This window comes from Anas platyrhynchos, chromosome 4 (assembly GCF_047663525.1).
Source record: "Anas platyrhynchos isolate ZD024472 breed Pekin duck chromosome 4, IASCAAS_PekinDuck_T2T, whole genome shotgun sequence".
NCBI classification, from domain to species: domain Eukaryota; kingdom Metazoa; phylum Chordata; class Aves; order Anseriformes; family Anatidae; genus Anas; species Anas platyrhynchos.
This window is the reverse complement of record NC_092590.1, coordinates 48,980,553-49,001,027: the sequence shown is the minus strand read 5'-3', so window position 1 is coordinate 49,001,027 and position 20,475 is coordinate 48,980,553. Positions and strand designations below refer to the sequence as shown.

General features: G+C 43.2%; 2 protein-coding genes across 6 annotated transcripts in view; both read left to right on the top strand.

Annotated features, from left to right (window-relative positions):
- The window catches only part of CFAP299 (cilia and flagella associated protein 299), a 204,003-nt gene extending 187,775 nt beyond the window's left edge, over window positions 1-16,228 (top strand). Inside the window, exons 5-8 of one of the 2 annotated variants that reach the window (XR_011809167.1) lie at window positions 4,709-4,759; window positions 13,101-13,230; window positions 15,855-16,014; window positions 16,092-16,228. Coding sequence is in view for 1 of the 2 variants with exons in the window: in XM_072037563.1 (XP_071893664.1) it covers window positions 13,101-13,230; window positions 15,855-15,950 (226 nt within the window). In the remaining variant the exon portion in view is untranslated. Of the gene's footprint in view, window positions 1-4,708; window positions 4,760-13,100; window positions 13,231-15,854; window positions 16,044-16,091 lie in introns of those variants that run through there. The other variant, XM_072037563.1, reaches the window with a different exon arrangement.
- Window positions 16,220-20,475, top strand: part of BMP3 (bone morphogenetic protein 3) — a 37,092-nt gene continuing 32,836 nt past the window's right edge. For 3 of the 4 annotated variants that reach the window (XM_072037556.1, XM_072037561.1, XM_072037555.1), the window contains exon 1: window positions 17,265-19,465. Coding sequence is in view for 1 of the 4 variants with exons in the window: in XM_072037554.1 (XP_071893655.1) it covers window positions 17,336-17,405 (70 nt within the window). In the remaining 3 variants the exon portion in view is untranslated. Of the gene's footprint in view, window positions 16,355-17,246; window positions 19,466-20,475 lie in introns of those variants that run through there. The other variant, XM_072037554.1, reaches the window with a different exon arrangement.

Sequence of the window (20,475 nt, the reverse complement as noted above, 5' to 3'; positions counted from 1 at the left end):
TTATGAGCATTAGTAGCCATTTATGATAATTGCCATTTTATTTTTCAAAAAAATATGTTTAAAGTTTTGTGTTTCAGGAAGCTGTAAGCATCAGCAGTATGCGAGAGACTGTAGGGAAAGAACTCTCCATCATCTCTTGAAGTTGTGTCAGACCTTAATGAGGAGCTGTGCAGCACAGCAGCCCTGGGAGAAGATGTCCCCTTGATTCAGAGGGATTAGGTGTACAGCCTCAACATGAGCCAACTTGATGCTATCAGCCGCAGTAGGTTTTTGAAGCAAATTGCTTCAAACTGAAGCAAAACTGGAAACTGAAGCTGATTTTTTTTTGTTATAACTTGTGATTATCTTCTGATGTCTTATTCTAGGGTGACTATCTCCTGTAAAAGATATGATTTTACAGAGTTCCAAGCTGATGCTCTGTCAGAAATGTAGTGAAATTAAGCAGTAAATGATTTTGAAAGTCAACACAGTTTCATAGCAATGTCTAATTAAAGTTGTGTAGGATCTGGGGCATCTTAGCCATCTAGTGCCACTGTTCTTTTTGTATTGAATGATTTCTGCACTTTCAGATTTTCAGTATTATGATACCCTCAATCCTATGTATTTGTACATTTTGATGGACATATGCAAAAAGAGTCAAGCACACCCCTTCTGTGCTCTGTGAGTAGAAAGGTAAGCTGTTTGTGAATATAAGCAAGAAAAACATTGCTTCTAAGTTGTAGCTTTCTGAGGAGGTTGCTGTGGTTCTTCTTTATCTGTAGTATGGCAGTAATATCCTCTCTACATCTGCATATTGAAGGTGAGCAAGGAGAGTGATTCGCACTGCTTTAGCTTGTTCAGTAGGCCTGTTTTTTAAGGAGCTGAGGATTATGCAGTCTTTGAAACTACCTTGTTAAGCATACACCTTCTGGGTATCTGATTCCTCAAACCTTAGAGAAATGTGTAACATTCATGCTGTCAGGTGTTTATCTAAGATGTCTTTTTTGGAACAGATTTGAAAAGTTTAGCCTCAGTAGTCAAAAGTATTGGTTTTATCCTGTTGGGAGAATGTGCTCTCATTCTTTGTAAGGACTTGTACTTTCTTTGTTCATTTCCTGTGATTCAAATAACCTCAGGTGGTTTGCAGCTAATGTGAGTAACAGTTACCAAGGCCAGCTCACTCACTCCGTGGCTCTTTTTATTGGCTCCCTCCCTCCATCACATCAGATCCATGATCTGTCCCCTCACCTGCAAGACCCAGCAGATGCTTTCAGACCACTTGCCCTGCTTATTCACGTACCCGGCAGCCTTCAAACACATGAAGTTCTCCTGCAGCTTGAAGTCTCTTTTTCCTTCTTCTCTCACTGCCTATTGGAACACGTACACCCTCTTCCAATTCATACAGCCTCTTCCTGGAATGGTTTTTCCGACCCAAGCATATGCACAGCTTGCAGTGCGCTGTGTAGTCCCATTGTATTCAATGTGTTTAATGTAGTTTTGGGAACTGGGGCCTACATCCTTTTATCCCTCCAGATTTCAAAGAGGTTCTGGTTATAGACTGTTTCTCATTTTAATGTGACAGTAGATGACAGCATTGACTATCTAGTTCTACATGTGTGTCTCATGTGCTTGGGCTTTGCAGTCAGATTACAAGCTATGGCTCTATTGTGGAGAAGAGATAAGGAATGTGAATAGTCTGTATGCCATTTTGCTTTATTCGTATCACAGCTCTGCCGCCTTGTTTGCACTGAAATATAAAGGTTGCCTGCCTGATCTGCCTGGTGCCCTGTCATCTCTTTGCTCTGTTGCTAAACATACATTTAAATTAATTGTGTCAGATTCCCAGATCAATAGTAATGCGTTTTGTAAACGCTTAAAAAAAAATCTGTTCTCAATCATTAAGCTGATTTGAGCCACTCAAACTGTATGTTGATGTGTATCACACCAATAGTGGAAATGAGTGAAAACTCATTTAGTAATGAGTTTTATCAAACCTTTAGCAGCAAAGAAAACAGACAGTGCCTCTTTCTGTACCAAACATTCAACTGTAAGAGACTTAACTGATCATACAACAGCTGGCGTTGGCAAGAGTGAGGTGCCTGAAGTTAAACCTTGTTTTTTAGGTAACTAAATAAGTAGTGCTTTAAAAAAAAAATGTTTTTATATTACTGGCTGTTAGTAACTGTCCCCAGATTTAGCAGCACCCTGGGTGCTTTTGTCCAACTGAATCCTGGCAAAAATCATCACTTAACTAGTATTGGCGAGCTGGAAACTGCAAAACCCACGTCCCAGCAATCTGCAGCAATTTTTGCATCCTGAAGCAAGGGTTTGTAATCCAGAGCTTTTCTCAGGCTGTGTTTCATAACAGCCCTTTGGATCTCATCAGCTTAGGAGTGACTCTCCCAAAGAGTTTTTTCCTCAAGGCAGGTTTGCCCTTTCCTGAAAAGCTGGCATTTTTGCTACTCGTTACGATTGAAATTAGTGATGCATTCTAAGCTCTCCTGTTCCTGCATGTTTAAAAGCTGAGGTCACTGGGATGCAGATAAAGTCCTGAGGGTACGGCAGAAAGGTAGAAGGGGGTGCAGGAGGCAATTGTAGAGCAATATTTTGAAAAGGTGCCTAAAGAGTAAAGAACTGTATTCAGAATGTGTATGTAGTTGTCCAAGTTTGGAAGATATGAGACTTGTTATGCAGCAGCTTGCAGAAAGCAGCAGCAGAGCCAGTGCCCCAACTCCCTGGTGCCAAAGCTGCCCCCAGCAATTTCAGTCTTCTGGACTGAGGTGTGAGGGGAACCGAGCTTTCATTGAGGGCTGGAATCTTCAGCATGCTGTTGTCCAGTGCTGGCAGTGAAGATGCATCTGGATGTCACCAGGTCACTTGGAAACTGCAGCCTCATTCATCAGATGAGTTGCTCTGAGGTTTGCTTTGGTCCCCAGGCCACTGGGATTTCAAAAGGTTTGTATTAGTGAGGCCTGGGAAGGAGGAAAGAATGCTTCCCAAGCCTTGAAGGTTGGCTGTCTCCCCTGTCTTTACCTCACACTGCTAAAATAAAATACTAGGGGGGTGGAAAAAGCATTGATTTTTCATAAGAGTATTATTTTTCATCAGTTCGGCTGATAATTAGATGTTTTAGCACATGGTTTTATAGATGAATTCTTTCGGGACTCAACTTTTTGCCTAAGGAGATTACAGTTGGAAAGGAAGAAGACCCTTTGAAAGAAACCACAGGAAGAAAGACAGAGATACATGCATATATTAAGCATGCTTTGAATACATGCCTTTTGAAAAATCCATCATTTCTTCTCAGATGCTTAATCAAACTTTGATCAAGAAGGTAATTTATGGATGTTAAACCTGCTTCCTTCAAAAGGGAAAACGTTGGAGTAGCTGGCCCAGCTCCACAACTGCATGTATCCGAATCGATATGCAATAATAATTTGACATTTACTTCTCTAGCTCGCCTTCCTGTCTAGTTGTTATTTAGTTCCTCCAGACTTTCCTGTGCATCTTGGCTTATCATGACTCTGATTCTACAAAGCACTTAAGTATTGTTTTCGGTGCAGTTTGGGCATACATCTAAAGGTGCTGTTTTTAGAAGTGTTACTGAGGAAGACAGGTGCCATGGGGGATTTTCGAAACCCCATGGAAGCTCCCTGCGGTGCACACCACCTACTACACAAAACCATCAGGCAAGAAATTGTCAGGCTTTGGAAATCTGTCTTGGCATTTGCCTGCATCTTTGGCACCTGAAGAAACTAGCTGAATGATGGAACAAGGCTTCAGTTGTTCATCATACTCCGGCTTTCCGTTAAGGGAAGATGAAAGCTTGTAAGTGAACCTACGTGACAATCAGACAAATGTTCAACTGTGAAACGTTCATCATTTCTATGTCAGCCTTAGAAATTCACCTCAGATAATTAGTCCAAACCTTTCCCTTAAACTTGATTATTTGCTGAGAAAGATTATCACTTCTGCCATCTCACTGCTGGTAATTAGGTACTCCTGTGTTTACTGTGGTGAGGGACTGGATGCACTAAGTCCATAGTGAATGAACTTGAAGTCCCCTGTTCTCCAGAGCCACCTTCAGAATCTCAGCTGGCCACAGCACATGGTGAGGGAGTGGGACAGAGTGACCCATGTTTTGCATACGTTGTTTTTTTGTTTGTGTTCTGTTTGACACTAAGGACCATCTACAAGGGAAACTTTTATGACAGATATTCTTATATGGTGGTGCTTGGTGGCTTTTTTGCTCCCATCTCAAAATGTTTTGAAAAGGCACATTAGGAAAAAAAGAAAAAAAAACTTTCCTGGGTGGCAGACTTTAATGTAATCACTGTTACTGGTACACGGAAGAACAAGGACTTGGGTTTTGTATGTTGATCTGTCAGTTATATGTAACTTCCAACAGGCCTTCAGTGATTATTAATTGCACAATATGTATAAGCTATTCATCCTGTTGTTCTTTCAACAATTACATGCCTCTTTTTTATCTTCTTCGTTGTAGCTTCAAGATAAAACTTTTTCTTTTCTTTGGCCATAAATCCTAATGTGTTGGGAGGTTTTATTCTTTTAAAGATGGAGAGAACTAATAAGATAATAAATTCCGAGTGATTACTGCACAGCTTCTGGATCTGACAGTAGTTTCATCATGTCTTGGGATTGAGCCTATAACCCTGAGGACTTGAATTTCTTCTCCTTTCATTGCTTTTATTTCTTTTCTTTTTCCTAGCCTTCATCCTGAAATGCAAAATCCATATGCAGCTGAAGTTCAAACAATGCTGTGAGTACTGAGCAGATTTCTTGTAAAACATCTTGGCTACCAGAAATATTTTGAAGTGCTCCAATGCTGGGGATGTCTGCTAACATCTACTGAAAGCGATAGCTCCTGGACCTACACATTGGAGTGTGATGCCAGTGACAGCGAGCCAGGGTGCGTTACAGAAAGGATGACCCAAGTGCAGATCAGGCACCAGGCATGCTTCGGTTCGGACCATTGTGCCCCACAGCCACCTGTGCCTTCCTGCCAGCACTAAAGGCTGCTTACTGTAAGCTGAGCAGGCTGATGGCTACAGCCCTGATGTAGGCTGCTGCTGGAGGTGGGGCATTGCATACTTGGGACACAGAGGTAGAAAAAGCCCCTGTTGTCAGTGGTGAAGAAAAAGATGTCAGCCTTGCAAGCCTCTGCTTGGACTTGTGAGACTCAGGACTCTCAGAATTGGGAATGAGTTTAAGAGATGGAGCTACACAGCTAATGGGTTCCCATGCAGCTCATGTTTTCTGTCTGAGGAAAGACTTTTTGGTTGTTTTTTGGTTTGGTTATGTTACCTATTTGCACAGAAGAATATAGCAGTGGACAGCCTGGGAGAATGATTTCCTTAAACCCCAGCGTATGGCAGCAGTCCAGTGTCTGGAGGTATGTTATAGATACATGCAGGAACAGTTGTCAGTGGAAGTTCTGCCAGAGTTTGAGGAAAACGTTTCTGAGTTCTGAAACAGTGTCTGAATTACACAGGTCATCCCAGAACGGCAGTGACATAGTCTCCAGGTTACTTTCATGATTTTTAAAATGTAGGTAGTGATCTCTCTTGTTTAATTTCCTACTTCTACTTGTCAGTCCAAACTCAACAAAGGAAAGGAAATACTTTGCGCTCAGAAGTACATTTAGGCAATGATATGCTCTGTCTTATCAATGACAAATCATTAAAATCTGCATTTCTTGTCCTGGAAGCAAATATAGTGTCCTTGTGTTCAGAGCTGAATGTAGAAACATTTCTTTGCACTTGTTCAGGTCCCAGAAAGAACAGTTGTACCCAGAGATGAGGAGAGTTTGGGAAGAATTTGGAAATGAAAAGTTCACGTACCAGTCAGGATTTTGGTGACTTTAATGACATCCTTCTGACGGAGCAAACCTGATGCATGCAAACTATAAGGACTGAAATTTATCAAACCTCTACGTTTGATAGAAGGTGAAGTGCAATGGCTTGCGGCATAACAGGATGACAGGATATAGTGGGCAGGTTGCAAGATAGCAGAGATGCACGGGAATATCATCTGGATCCCATTGCTCTATGTACGATACCCATGGCGGGGGGGAGTGTTTGTAGATAGAGTAGATGTATCATGTGTTCCATCCGTGTTACACATATTTGAAATCATCTTTGATTCATAGATAATTCATGAGCAGAAGAAAACTTATCTGATGAGCAGGCTTTGTGCAGCATTTGTGGCTGTGAGTATGTGCACGTGTGTGAAACAGAAGACGAAAATGTAACTGTCTTAGATGCTGGCAGACAGACTAACAAGATGGACTGTGCAGCAGCTGCTGAGGAACATAGGCAGAAGAGGTATGTACTGGCTGTAGCTGAGAACATAGTTGTGTTCTCCAATATAAAATGACTATTTCATATGAAGATTAGAGGTTCTTCTTATTCTGTCAAGAAAAAGGCTGAAAATTTGAATTGTGGGATGATAGCATCTTTTGGCTGTGGTATCTTTTTGACTTTTGGCATCTAACTCTTGTGTAACAGAATTGCTTTCCAAGTCCTCTTTATGTTGCTGCTCTTCTGACTGAGAAACATGCCAAGCCATGATAAGCCATAGTATGGCCTTGGCGTACGTGATAATGTGCCCTCTTAGTTGAGTTGGTTTGCCAGTCAAAAGTGTTTGAAAGGCCTTTCTCCCTCTTTTTTCCCTCCTCAAAAGTGTCTGCCTTTTTTTGTAGGGAAGTGGATTTAGCCTTCTTGTTGCAGAATCATCTCATACAGGGCTTCAGTTGTTTCAAGTCAAGAAAACTCATGACTTTGGAGGGGTTTCTCTTCTAGAATCCTTTTGCCCAATGCTTTTGTGAGCTCTTTACCTGCCAGTCTCCAACGGCACAGCTTTGAATTTCCAATTCCTGTGCAACTCTGAACTGCATCCAACATAACTCTTGGGTTAAGATTTGTATTATGCTCTAGTCCAGCCTGGGTGTAGGTTTCCAGGGCAAAGCAGGTTTATAGTTCAGTGAATCTTGCCAACAGTGTACACCTCTTAGTATCCACCTTGCATTTATCTCCACCTCCCTTCAGTCCATTGCTCTTCATGGTATGCCCATCGCTTCATCAGAGACGACTGACAGGCTGCTGAGCAGGCAGTTCTTGCAAATGGGATCAGTGGAAGCTGCAGGTGCTCATCGTCTTGCATATCACACACACACACCCTTTTATGCAGGGAAAATTGAGCAGTTTTAGGGGCAGATCCCATATGGGAGGTGGAGCAGCCAGATGTCTTATCAGAAGGAGCGGGTAGGATCCAGGGGTTACAGGGCCAAGAGGAGCTCTGAAGCCTTGATCTCGAAGCTGCTCCAGCATACCGCTGACAGCATTGAATGAAAGCAGCCCTAAAGCCAGTCTCTGTGCCCCATGGAAACCTCCTCGTACTCCCTGTGCATAGTGTTCATCATCGCTCATGTGGCAGGGTCTCCTGTGCAGAGTGCTTGGCTGGCTGCATGTCCTCACAGCACTGGTTTCGTGGTATCAGGTCAGGATCAGGAAAGAAATGATGTTTTTTACTCCATGCAGTAAAAAAGGGGAGTCAAGCTCTGTGAGACATTTTCAAACTCTCACTATTCATAAGCTTCCTTGGCGTGGAGTAGATGTGATCCCAGTGACCCACAGGGGTGCACTGGATGGTTGAACACACCGGGTGAGCCGCTGACCTCTGCTGAGTGGGATTGCAGGGTTGCTGCTGCTGCCTGGGAGAGGTTGGTTGGTGAGGATGTGTTTGGGACCTGCAGGGAGAAGGTGCTGGCGCTGGCTGCAGAGCGCTGCTGCAGGAGCTGTCCAGAAGCTGCACCTCTGCTAGGTCAGCGCCATCTGGCACGGTGCTCACCGCTGGAACCAAGATATCTGCTGCCCACAGTGCTGATGTGGCTGTTTGCCAAAGCTGGTAATGAGATGCAGGGAACTGCACGGCTAAAGGCAAGGCCAAAAGGATTCTTTCTGGCATGGCAGTTCTGAGCAGGGGAGCCTGTCACAGATTAGAGGCAGAGGACCCCATTACCTCCTGTGCCAGTAGCATAAACAGGACTTGTCAGACAGTATCTGCCGTGGTGACCACCGCTTTGTAACTGCAGGCACAGCAGAACTGCTGTGCTTTTCCACTGCCTACAGGAAACCAAAGCATGAACAGGTCCTACAGACCAGACCTTCATTTCTCCAATTGTATACAAGAGTTCACTGGAGTAACTCCAGACATACAACCAGTTTGGAAGATTGGCCATGTGAGTTTAGCTAAGTGTTAGCAGGTTTTATTCCAGTACTACAATATAGCATGTCAGCAGGAAAAGAAACCACCAAAACTAGCTGCTGTGCGCAGTAACTGTGGACAAATCAAACTGCCTTGGTTTCCCAAAGTACTATAACAAATCTCACCCTACCTCAGCAATTGTTTGGTAAATGTAATTATTTCAATCCAAGCTGCTTCGAGATGAAAAGGGAAAGCAATATTGGGCATCTTAAAATTTCTTAGGTGGAAAAAGTAGCTTGTTCTTGTGTAACCAGAGGTCTGTGACATGCATCTTATTACAAAACCGTGGTTGGCGTGGAGTCATGTCCCACTGAGGCATTGACCTTGTTCACACCAGAAAGCTCTGGAAGGACTGACAGCCCAAGTCCTATCCAAGTATGTTGCTATTTTGTTGTGTTTAGCACCATGCAGGATGCCAGTTTTCAGCCTTACTGGGAAGATTAGCAGTGAACTCCTTCTGGAGGGCAGAAAGAAGGAGGATGTCAGGATAAAGGAGCTGCTGCCTTGTTTTATTTCTATTTCTGCTCTTCTTTGTTGTCCTGCATCCCCCTATCACCCTTGTCTGCAGCCTTCTGCTGCTGCCCAACTACAGAGAGCTGGTCTGTAAATTACCAGGAGGGGGTCTGGAGCCAGATAGTTTGCATCGCAAATTCGTAGAACCACAAACTGAAAAAAGCTGTTGAGCCATCATTGTTTATAATTAGTTTTTGACTGAAGTCCCAGTCTGCTATAGGGAATGGTTTTATCTTAGTGTATGTGTGGGTGGGAAGAGAAAAGTAGAGAACTGAATCAAGGAACCAATCCTTATCCTGAGGGGAAGAAAGAGCTGGGTAGTATAACTTAACCCCATGGGATCAAAGGTGGGCCAACACAGACATAAACACCTTTGCACTATGTTCTCGCTCCCTGAGTTTGCTGATTTAAATAGTAAATACTAAGCTAGGACAACAAAGCACTTACCCTGGAGATACACACCTTCTTTTCTTTTGGTCAGATGGTGATTGGCAACCCTCACTCTGTTCTGTGTCTAAAACCCTCTCCAGTCTGTCCAGGCCTGATGCACCAAGCATTGCACTTCCACCCCTAGAATAAGGCTATGTAAGTCCTTTTTCCATCACAGCTGGTTTCCCACTACAGACTAAGAGGAGAAAAAGAGGACCTTTTCTTGCCTGGGATTTGGCTGTAGGAAAGCAGTTGGGCAGCTCCCTGAATGTGAGCGGCCACAGGACTCCCACCAAAGCATCCCATCTCCTGGCTAGGGCTGGCACCTGGGGTTCCTCACCACTCTGCCTTCAGCACAGTCCCAGGGAGAAATCTCCACTGTTTGCTGTGCCCTGGCTCCCCCAGCCACTGATGAGCTGTAATAAAGCCTGCCTTACATCTCACAAGAATGTCAAGTGGTTTAATGCGTGTTTACAGAAGGACCCAGAGATTTTTGGATGAAAGACATTGTGTAAGCACCATGTGGTTTGATGTGCTGCCATCTTGGTACCCGAAGGATAACTTTAAGGATACAAAAACCTGTATTCATATTCTTGTGTTTTGGGAGGGCATTTGCCTGTCTGCAGAATGAAAATCTGCTCAGACCAGAAATTAGCTGATGAATGAAAAAACAAAACAAAACAAAAAAAGGCTTGCATATTTGTCTGTATTCCCAAACAGTGTGCTACTTGTTCTATACCACTGCACCGACAAGTCATTGTTTAAAAAAAAAAAAAAAATACATTCTTCTTGCAGCTGGACTGTGGGCACTGTTAAGTCTTTCATACTCCACATGTTTAAGTACCGTGCTGAGAACTGCTACATTTGTTCCAAAACACATGGAAATCAAACAAAATAGTAATAGAAAAAATGCACACTGCAAATTTTGTCTTTGGCATTTGATCCTGTTCATCTGATACCATGTTTTCATCTGAGGATAATTTAAATATTTAAAGCCACATGTATTTCTGCTACTAAAATTGGTTTGGTTAGATTGGAATTATAGCAACTCATAAATAGGGCTTCCTACTGAAGTTTGTTTAGAATTTATTCTACAGAAAGAAATAAAGATGAGATGAGATTGCCTAGCTCCCTATTTCCACTGTCCTTTTATTGCAACATCCTCCTGGTAGAATGCATTGAGTCCGACAACCAAGTTTCGCCATAACATTAACTGGCAGGGGAGAGGCTGCTCCAGAGAAGCCTTCTCCAATCTCTTGTTCCTCTGATCAAAATTCTTCTATCTCCTGGCTAGATGCATTTCCATCTTTCACGTATTGCTTTGACCTTCCTGCAATGCTGCCCTCTAGCAGCAGTAGCCTTTAACATCTTGCCAGCTGAAGCTGGGTGCAAGGATTACTTGAATCTTGATGTCATCACTTGTGTCACTCCTCAGTAAAGAACCTGAGTAAAGGAATGTAGGGGGAAATTCCTTTCAGTGCCCAAACATCTCCAAAGTCTTCCTCATAGCAGCAGCCTCCAGGTTATCTGTTGCTCTTTGTTTTAGAGGACACGGGAATGCCAGGCAGTGCAGGGTGCAGCACTGCCACATGCGTATGTGTGGGAGGGGCAGCCAGAGAGTTTTGCAGGGCATTGCCCCATTCTCTTTCTCATCAGTACCGAGTTCTGAGGGTTTCACCTCACTCTGCCGATGGCCTGTGGGTTCCTCTTGAACATCTAAGCACGTGACAGAAACTAATTCCTCATTGTGCAAAAGTCCCCAACAAAACTGTTTGTGTTAGACATTTATTCCCCAGCACACAGCCTGTCTGAGCCCTGACCTTGTTTTCAGTGGACATCCAAAGTTCCCAGTGACTTAAATGTGGAAGTATTGTAGGAGTAGTGTTGGAAACTTGGCAAAATGCAGGAAGTTATTATCTGGTAGCTAATTGACTATTTCCTCCTTCAGACATTTAATTTCATTTTAATGACTGTGGGGAAGTCTTTGCAGAGAGACATTTCCCCCCACCTCCTTAGCTAATGTAGAGCAAATCCTTCCTAATCTGGTAGTGGTTTTCCAGCAGAACAATCTCTATTTGTGCAATTGGTCTCATTAACAGAGTTGTGTCCTGGGGGAGACAGGGGAAAGATGCATGGATGAAATGATGTAACTGGGTAGAGAGTGAAAAGAATTTGCACAAATAATTTGTATATAATTCTTTCCATAATCTTAGATTTACACAGTGAAAAAATCTAACTACTTAACGTGGGGACTAGAGAACATAAAATAATTATCTAGAGAATGAACTAATTTGACCAACTACTGTGTTAAAGCAAAACAGTTATTACCACCAAGCTGAACACGAATTACGTCCACCCACCTTTTGCTCATTTTTTGCAGACATCCAAGTGTTAGGCTGCACAGAGTTCCAGAGGGCGGCTCCTACTTGCATTAACCTACTGCCTCAAGGACATAGCTTTGTGCTGAGCACACCTCAAAGTCCATTTTACATTACCTGGCTGTAATCCAGGGCCATTGACTTCAGTGGCAAATCAACCCCTGACTTCACTGATGCCAGGATGAATTCCACAAGGGTGCTGTAAATTCCTCTCCATGTCATTGTACATTGGTCTGTTCCTACCAGAGGTATTCAGGATGTAAAAAGGCTCAGCATTATATGTAACAGTGAGGCCTATCTTTTTACAGTCTTTCAAAGTGAGGAAGAATTCAAGGCACTTTTAAAGCTCTCTCTAGCTGGAATGGAATATTCTTTAGAAAGGAACTAGAATAAAAGGCACTGAATATTCTAAGTTTTTTGAATCATCCCTATACCCAGAGTGATTTCCTGACTTATTCCCATCTCCACCTCTTTTTGTGAAAGACGCACGTGTCTGAGCAGTAGCAGAAACGTAATGTGCCATTTCAGTGATCAAATGGGTATCTCAGTGAGGGATGAGTAGCAGCATCATCACATCATGCAGTCTGCAGTTACATCTGAGATTTTAAAATATATATATATAAATAAGCAATAGCAATGAGTGTGTGAATTTCAGCTTGTGGGTGCCAAGTACAAAACTCAAAAGGGCTGAGGCCAGGAGATAAAAAGTTGGAGAATTCAGCACTCAAAACTGAGAGAAGTCCTGTGGACTTCCAGCACCTCCAACCTATAACTAAGGCCGATTAGCTGCTGAAGTAATTTCATGTCCGTTTTGTATTTGACATAGTGAACTGATGTTTCCTTCCTACTCTGTGTTTAGCACTGGACATGTCAGAAGCTAGAGACCCAGTCCTTCTGATGGAGTGGTTTGCTGTGGAATCAATCACAGACTGACACCCACAGCTCTTTGGGGAGCAGGGATTTTCCCTGGGGAACTGCAGGTCAGCTCATCCTGCCATATCTGGCCCATGAGGAGACATCCACAAACTTGACTACCAGAATTACATTAAAAACAAGAGAAAGAAAAACAGTAAGGCAGCAAGAGAGTTACAGCGAGATCCAAAGGGGAAACTGTCGGTTTCCACATCTGGTTTGCAGATCTGTGGTGGTCCGGGAAGCACTTTCAGGTGGTCTCCAGAGCTGTTTCCGTCACAGTAGTAGTTCTCAAGCACTACCACTTCCCTCTAGGTATAACCCAGGCGCTGAATCTTTTAGTAACACTAGTACTGAATAGATGAGGAGACGGCTAGGGGCCTCAGTTTTGGTTTGCCAGAGATCAGATACATAGGGCAACATTTGGACAGGTTTTCTAATATTCAGTAGACTTGTACTCCTCAGTAAATCTGTTTGGCTTTCAGAGGGGCTGTTGTGGAGTCAGTAACTACTCAACGTGAATGAGGAGGTCAGAATCTGTCCTTTAAGTGGGAAGAATGACATCCCTTAAAACTACAGCATTTCTATTTCACATTTTCACAGCTTTTACAACTGGAATAAAAATGTCGTCTCTTCAAACCCCAGCCCAAATTATGAAGTGATTGCAGAAAATTCCTGTGGACTACTCTTCAAGAACAAGATGGATGGGAAAATAATAAATGTGAATCCCAAGGTAAATGTCTTTTTTTTTTGCAGTATTCTGAATTTCCTTTATGCAATGGAGTTTGACTGCTAAACTGTTGAGTCTGATTGCAAATAGTTTCTTTATCAATATGCAGCTAATATTTCAGGCTTACCCAGACATGCTATTCCCCTTGTTAACACAGCTGCTTTGGTCCCTGTAAGGATAACGTCCACTTACCGTGTTTATGACTGAGTAGGCCTTTCCCTTGTAAAGGAAACCAGAAGTTGAACTGACTGGTACAAGGGAAATGTCTTCAAAGCTGGGTTTCTCTTCTACCTTCTCCCTTTCCTTGGCCTTTCTTCCAACCAGAACTACAAAGTGTTGCCATCACTGCCAGGGTAGGCTGCACACTGGGGCTGTGTTCTATTAAGTGCCTTGCCTGGAATTGCTACGGAGGGGGGAAACATTGGGAGAGTGAGCAAATGGAGGAGGAAAAGCAGGACTGGTTGGAAGATGTGAGGACTGGAGCATGGAATTATATCAGCAGGTACATCTGGTGTGGGAAGACACTGTGTTTTTCTCAGAGGATCACACATGCCTCTAGCTGAAGGGAAAAGCTGTTAAAATGTTGGCAAAGCAAATTGGGGCTGGTGGTCCCTATATTCACCTCCTCTTAAAAATCAAACCTCTGTTATGAAGAGTGCCTGCAGGTGGGTAAAAGTAAATAAAAATGGAGCTACTCTGAAACAAAAGCTGCAGCTTGCAGCACCTGTAATATCCCAAATCCTGGCAGGGCCCTCTGAACACCAGCAAATCCAGAAAGCAGAATCAGTTCCTTCATCTGAAGCATGGGCTATCTTGCACACTAGCACTTTCACGGAGGTAAATGGAAGCCAGCAGCATTCCCAGTATGAACCATCATTACTCTTCCTTAATACAAAAGATTTGGGAAGTCCTGAGGAAAGTGATCCTATTTATTTTGTTCTTGTAGCAGACTGAGATTGTCACAGTTGAATACAAACAAAGCAAATGCTCTCACATGCTGAAGTCATACCCAGACATCCCTTTCTCAGCCATAGGTGAAAACTGATTAAATCATGACACGTACTTGTATCTTTTCTGTTGAGAGCTGAATGGGTAGTATCACTATAGACAACTTCCTTCTGTATGAAACCGTCTGTGTTTGGTGCTAACTGCACTTCTTTAAACTTTACAACTGAAGTTTTTGGACTGTAGATTGAATGTGACAAACACACCCAGGATTTGGTTACTCTCAAAACCAACATGAACTAAGCTGGGCAATAATTTGTTTGGGTTTGTGCAGAACAGATCCTAGGATGATGGTTTCTTTGATGTGCTTCCCATGAAAGATGGTCGCGTATGAATAGTAACAGTACAAAATATCAAATTATATGCATTTCAGAATAAGTGCATTGGTTTGCTAGAAATTCAAAAATGCATACCTAAAAATGTGTTTGGTTGCATTGAAAGTGGGCCACCAATCTAACTTCCTGCAGCTGCAGAACATCTGTAACAAATAAGCAGCTCTTGACTGTCTATGTGAAAGATCCTCGCATGCCAACAGCCAGGCTAGGAAGCATTTGTGTGTGTACATTGTGTCCCCCACAGGTTGCATGGCACAAACCTGTGACTGCCTTAGAGATCCATCTGGTTTTGGCGCTTCTTTAGTACTTGCTCAAGCAGACAAAGCTTTTGACAAAGTTCAGGACAAACTGAAATGAGTAGGACTTCTCTCTTGTGCTGCTTTCAGCTTGACCAGACTTAGTGCCAGCTGCCTGATCTTTGCAACTGGACTTTCTCTTTGACCAAACAGATGATGGTCCAGTTGTTCCTAGTTGCACGTAGCTAAAAGAACTCTATTACTCTCTTTCACAGAATCATCTAGGTTGGAGGAGACCTCCAAGATCATCTAGACCAACCTCTGACCTAACACTAAAAAGTCCTCCACTAAACCATATCACTAAGCTCTACATCTAAATGTCTTTTAATGTCTTGTAAAGACCTCCAGGGATGGTGACCCAACCACTTCCCTGGGCAGCCCATCCCAATGCCTCACAACCCTTTCAGTAAAGAAGTTCTTCCTAACATCCAACCTAAAACTCCTCTAGCGCAACTTTAGCCCATTCCCCCTCGTCCTGTCACCAGGCATGTGTGAGAACAGACCAACCCCCACCTCACTACAGCCTCCTTGAAGGTACCTGTAGAGTGCAGTAAGGTCGCCCCCGAGCCTCCTCTTCTCCAGGCTGAACAAGCCCAGCTCCCTCAGCCGTTCCTCGTAGGACTTGTTCTCCAGACCCCTCACCAGCTTTGTTGCCCTTCTCTGGACTCACTTGAGCACTTCCATGTCCTTCTTGTAGTGAGGGGCCCAAAACTGAACACAGTACTCGAGGTGCGGCCCCACCAGAGCCGAGTACAGGGGGACAATCACTTCCCTAGCCCTGCTGGCCATACTGCTTCTTATGCAAGCCAGTGCAAGAGAGAGAAATAAGACTGTCTAGCACCTGAACACCAATTTCCATTGAGAAATCCCCATCCTCAAGCCTAGTTGCACTTATTGAACTTTATGTTCCAAGGGAACAAGCAGACTGATGAAATGACAGAAATATGCCTTGACTTTTCTGACTGCCTATCTGTAATATTCTCTGTTTCAGGTCTACCCAGGAGACAACACAACACGGACACCTGTTAAAACAAATCTCTATCTCCACATGGTTATCTACGACCACATCGTTGGAAGAGAACCCTAAGGTCCCTTTTCCTCCCAGTGATTCCTTTAGCTACTTTAAAGTCATTTGGAAGAAAAATAAACAGGTTAAAAAAATAAAAATAAACAGAAAGACCTTTACCTTGTGTTTAGGGGAAGGAACGGGATTTTTGTGCTGGTTTAGTGCTGTTTTTTGCCTAGCTCAAGAGAAGTAACATGGAAAGAAGACTCCACACTGCTGTATGGTCCATGTATCTGGCTCCCTTGCTTGCCCTCTGTGAAGTCCCACCGGGTGTGTGAATTGCAGAATCACTTAGAAGGAAGATAGATTTGGAGCCAACGTTCCTACTGCTACTGAGGCTGCAGGGTGACCAGGACAGATGGAGGTGCTGCATTCTTGCCTGGAGTAAAGAAGAAGCTACTGTCCTGTAGTTCTCCAACAATGAGGTATTTTAAATTCCTCCTGGGAGTCTCTTTTTCAGGCAGACCTGGATTTGTGTTGAGCAGCTAACACCATTAAATATGGACCAAGTCATTCACGTGGTAGTGGAGGGAAATCACTCCACTAGACTGGTAAATATAAAGAAATCTGCAGCACTTTGATGAGTGGTTGCTTGAAGGCCACTTTTCATCCATTCCTGCTCTTGTTTCTGTTCTAGTACCAGCTTGCCAGAAGTTCAGGCAGCAGTGCAATGGCCCAAGGGACTCTCTTACCTTCCCAGGGCACTTAGGTACGTTGCCCGTACTTACATGACCCAGCTGGTAGAACCACCAATGTGGTTCAAGTCTGGTTACTGGAAAATGGCACAAAGCTAAGTGGCAGACAGAACTTGCAGGAAACAAAAGAAATAATTACAGAGAAAAGAAGAAGGATGTGGAGGTGAAAGCAGAGGAAACAAAGGCAGAAAGGGGCTGGATAAAATTCCCTGGACCTTGTTTGAGGGACTGGATGATTTTCATGATCTTTGCTGGCCTTAGCACTTTTCACTTTTTGTGAAAAGGACAAGGGAGGGAACCAGACAAGAAAAAAAGATGGTAGCAATGCTGCTAGGCTTACCATAGGGTGGGGTTTATCTACCAGCCTCATCACAAGCATGTTCCCTTTGGAAAAGGCTGAGAGCCTTGGTCTTAGCAGTTGGCGCATTAAATATCCCTTTACTGCAAGGAGAAGGGAGTGTTCCAACAATTACAAAGTGAAAGTTGTTACTTCAAAGCTGCAATAATTTGGGAGAGACTTAGAAGCCTTGTTTTCGTTCCCATAAAACTTTCAATGTTATGAACTTCTGCCATTTCCCAAATATAATAAAATCTTTTACTGTAACGTCTTGCTTTTACACAGAGTGCTCCGTCCCGTAGCACCCGGACAGGCTGGAGGTTGGTGTGCTCGTCTCTGAACCGCAGTGGGGTTGCGGACGAAGCTCCGGGATCATGGCGAGGCTGCTCAAGGTTTTGGGCCTCGCCTCCACCACGGGGCCTCGGCCTCTGCCTCCATCGCCGGGTCAGCAGAGCCCCCTAGTGTAGACGAAGCAGATGCCAGCAGGAGAAGGTTCCCTACCCGCGGCGGGCACCCACTGCAGCCCTACACATCAGAGGTGCTGGAAATACACCAAGGGAAAAGGCTGCTCGGAGGGCAAACAGGAAAAGACAAATTGTGTCTCTTCCAAGGGCTGGTGATGGAAAGACAAAAAGCTCAAGACTTGGGTAACTCTGGTTTTGGGGAGGACCGTGTGTGGAAGACGTACATCTGTAGAGGGAATACCATGCTCTGTTAGGGCAGACTTCTGACCTTGGTGCTTCTAGGTGTTTTCTTCATTTAACAGTACCAAACATGAAGATTTCCATCATTCCTTGCATCACATCGAAAAACTAGGCTTTGTGGTTGCTTCAGTCTTGATTTGCAGCCCCTGTATCTTGAGGCAGCTCAAGGAAAGGGCTAGAGATTGACTTACTAAATATTTTCATAGCATTAAAGCAAAATTGCCTTGATAGCACAGCTTAGATTTTGGGATCTGTTTTTCACAAGCCTAAATCAGAGAGCCTGAGTCATTCTGAAAATATTAGTTTTTGCCTTTCTTGAACACTGGAGAGGAAGAAATGCTCATTGTGAAGACTGATAGAAGGGACAATTGGTAGAAAATTATATTTTTAATTCTTCTCAACAAATGAACTGCCATTATTTTCCTCAATCTAATCAGTTTTCAACACGATTCTTAAAAACCTAAGTTGGAAAGTGGTCCCTGGAGTTTCGAGAGCTTTATCTCAGTGTCATAATAGTAGTAATATAAAAAAAGAGGGAAAGAATTAGTGAAGTAAAACATAGCAGAAGAAATTTTTTTGACTTTAGAAGTTGTTTCCATGTATTAAACTTCCTTTGTTTTTATCTTGTTGGTTAATATTGTTGATCCTGTTGAAGAACCAGGAGTCTAACAGAGTGCTGTGTACATCTGTAGGAAAAAGGAAGGGAATTACGACCAAGTGGGCTTTATGTGTTTTCAGGCCAGTGAATACAGCAGTGGACTGTATATCCTTAAAGATGGGTAACTGGAAGGCTGTAAAGATATATGAAGCCTCATCTTTTGCAATTGGTGCTTTGGAATTGTAATTTCATGCAATTTCTGACTGGAGTGATAAACCTCATTTGAGACAAAAGTCTGTAGTGTCTGATACAGAAGAATAATACTCCTTGAGCTTACTGAATTACTGACTGCTCGGTAAACTCATTAGATTTCTTCCCAGCCATCCCTGCCTGTGAGCTAACCTCCTGGTGTCCTGTCTCTTCTGACGTTCAAAACACAGGACCCCAGAGCATTATCACAAATGAAAGCTCGTGAATTACATGTCATAGTACTTTGCCAGTCCAAAGGACTGAACCTAGCCTCTGCTGTAAGTGAAAATGTGTCCCCAAACACTTCTGTAGTCTGGCTTGTGTTTTTAAAGAAAAGGTTCATTTCCTTAGACAAACAGAATAGTGCCTAAAACCAGCTAAGTGCAGTTTCCCTAAAATGACAGTGGTGGTTTTCCCAGCATCTTGTCACCGTTCAGCTTTGGGTAGACACATTGCAAAGTGGACATGCCAAACACATGGTAATCAAGAGGAAAGCTTTCCAAGGACTGATAACCACATGAAAGCTCCCTGAATATGCTCCTATGCTCTGTGACTCTTCAGCAGAAACAAATACAAACTGTCCAGCCTGAAATTATTGCCTGCTATAAATGCAAGGGGACTGGAAATTTCTGTATTTTGTTCTGAAAAGAAACCCTGTATCATTGCTGATCATGACATTTACTGCAGGGACAGAGTGGGCATGCTGCCATAAGATAATTGATTTTAGGCATCGATGAGAAAGTGCATCCTTGCAAAGGACCCGCTGAACTCAGGGCTTTATACCAATGTGTGTTTTTTTTCAAGCGTGTTTAAACTGCATAAATGAGTTAATGGACAACAGATACTATTAGCCTGTATATGTTTTGGATTCTTTTATATTGCTTTATCCCCCCTGCCAAAATTGTAGCCCTCTTCTTTTTATGTGGAGCATGGATCTTTGGTCTTCTTTGCAGGTTCGTAACATTTTTGTTGTTGTTATTCTGGATATTAAAGTGAAGCTGAAAAATAGAGATTGGTGATGAACAGCTCCATCCTGAGCTACAGACAGAATCACAGGAAGGGCTATTATTTAGTATTAAATACTGTGCTTTGAAATGTCATTTTAAACCAAGATCTGAAGTTTGTTGCCCTTAAACTATAACAACAGGATGGTTTGACATAGTTGGAAATGTCTTGTATTACATTAAATGAAAGTCTGGTGAGTTTGGTGTGGAGAGGCCTCAGCAGCTTTTCATTCTCAGACCAAAAGTGGTTTCATGGAAGGCCAGCTGTATGAGGAACCCAAGCAATGCAGGTAGTTAAGCCCCACACTTAAATTTTATGGCTATTTAATAAGGTATCTGAAAACGCAGTGGCACTGCCTGAACTCTGAAATTCGTGATTCCAGCTGCAGCCTTGCCAATCCAGTTGTCTCTTCACAGCTGAAAGAAGGAAACAGATGATGCCAGTACCACCTCAGTAGCTGACCCCTATCTCACGTAATGAACAACAAGACCTCCAAGGAGCATACAACTTGTTTGTTAGCTGTTCTCCTTTTGGCCATCAGTGAAAGAAGTTGTAGGGGAAAATCCTCCATTAACTCCAACTCCCCACATACAGAAAAGAAATCAGATTAAAAATGAATAAAACCTTTGGGCAATTCTCTGCGAGGCAGGCAGGGACAAGCAGTGCAGGCCAAGCCACTGTTCCCACTGCAAAGAAAACAAAAACACAGGTGCTGAATGTACTGAAGCCATGCAGATTAGCCCTGTGTGCAGTACATGCTCTTTACAAGAAGAAAAAACATCATTCTTGTTATTTGGCTATTGTTCGCTTGAGGCATGTTTTATTTCAGCTCGACTCCAAGCAGAGTTATTATAGATCCCACAGCAGAAGTTCTCTGTGATGAGAGAAACATGTGATCTCCGGGCCCTAGAGAAGAAATTATGCTGGGAAGGCACCTCCAACGGGAAGGCTGATGCTG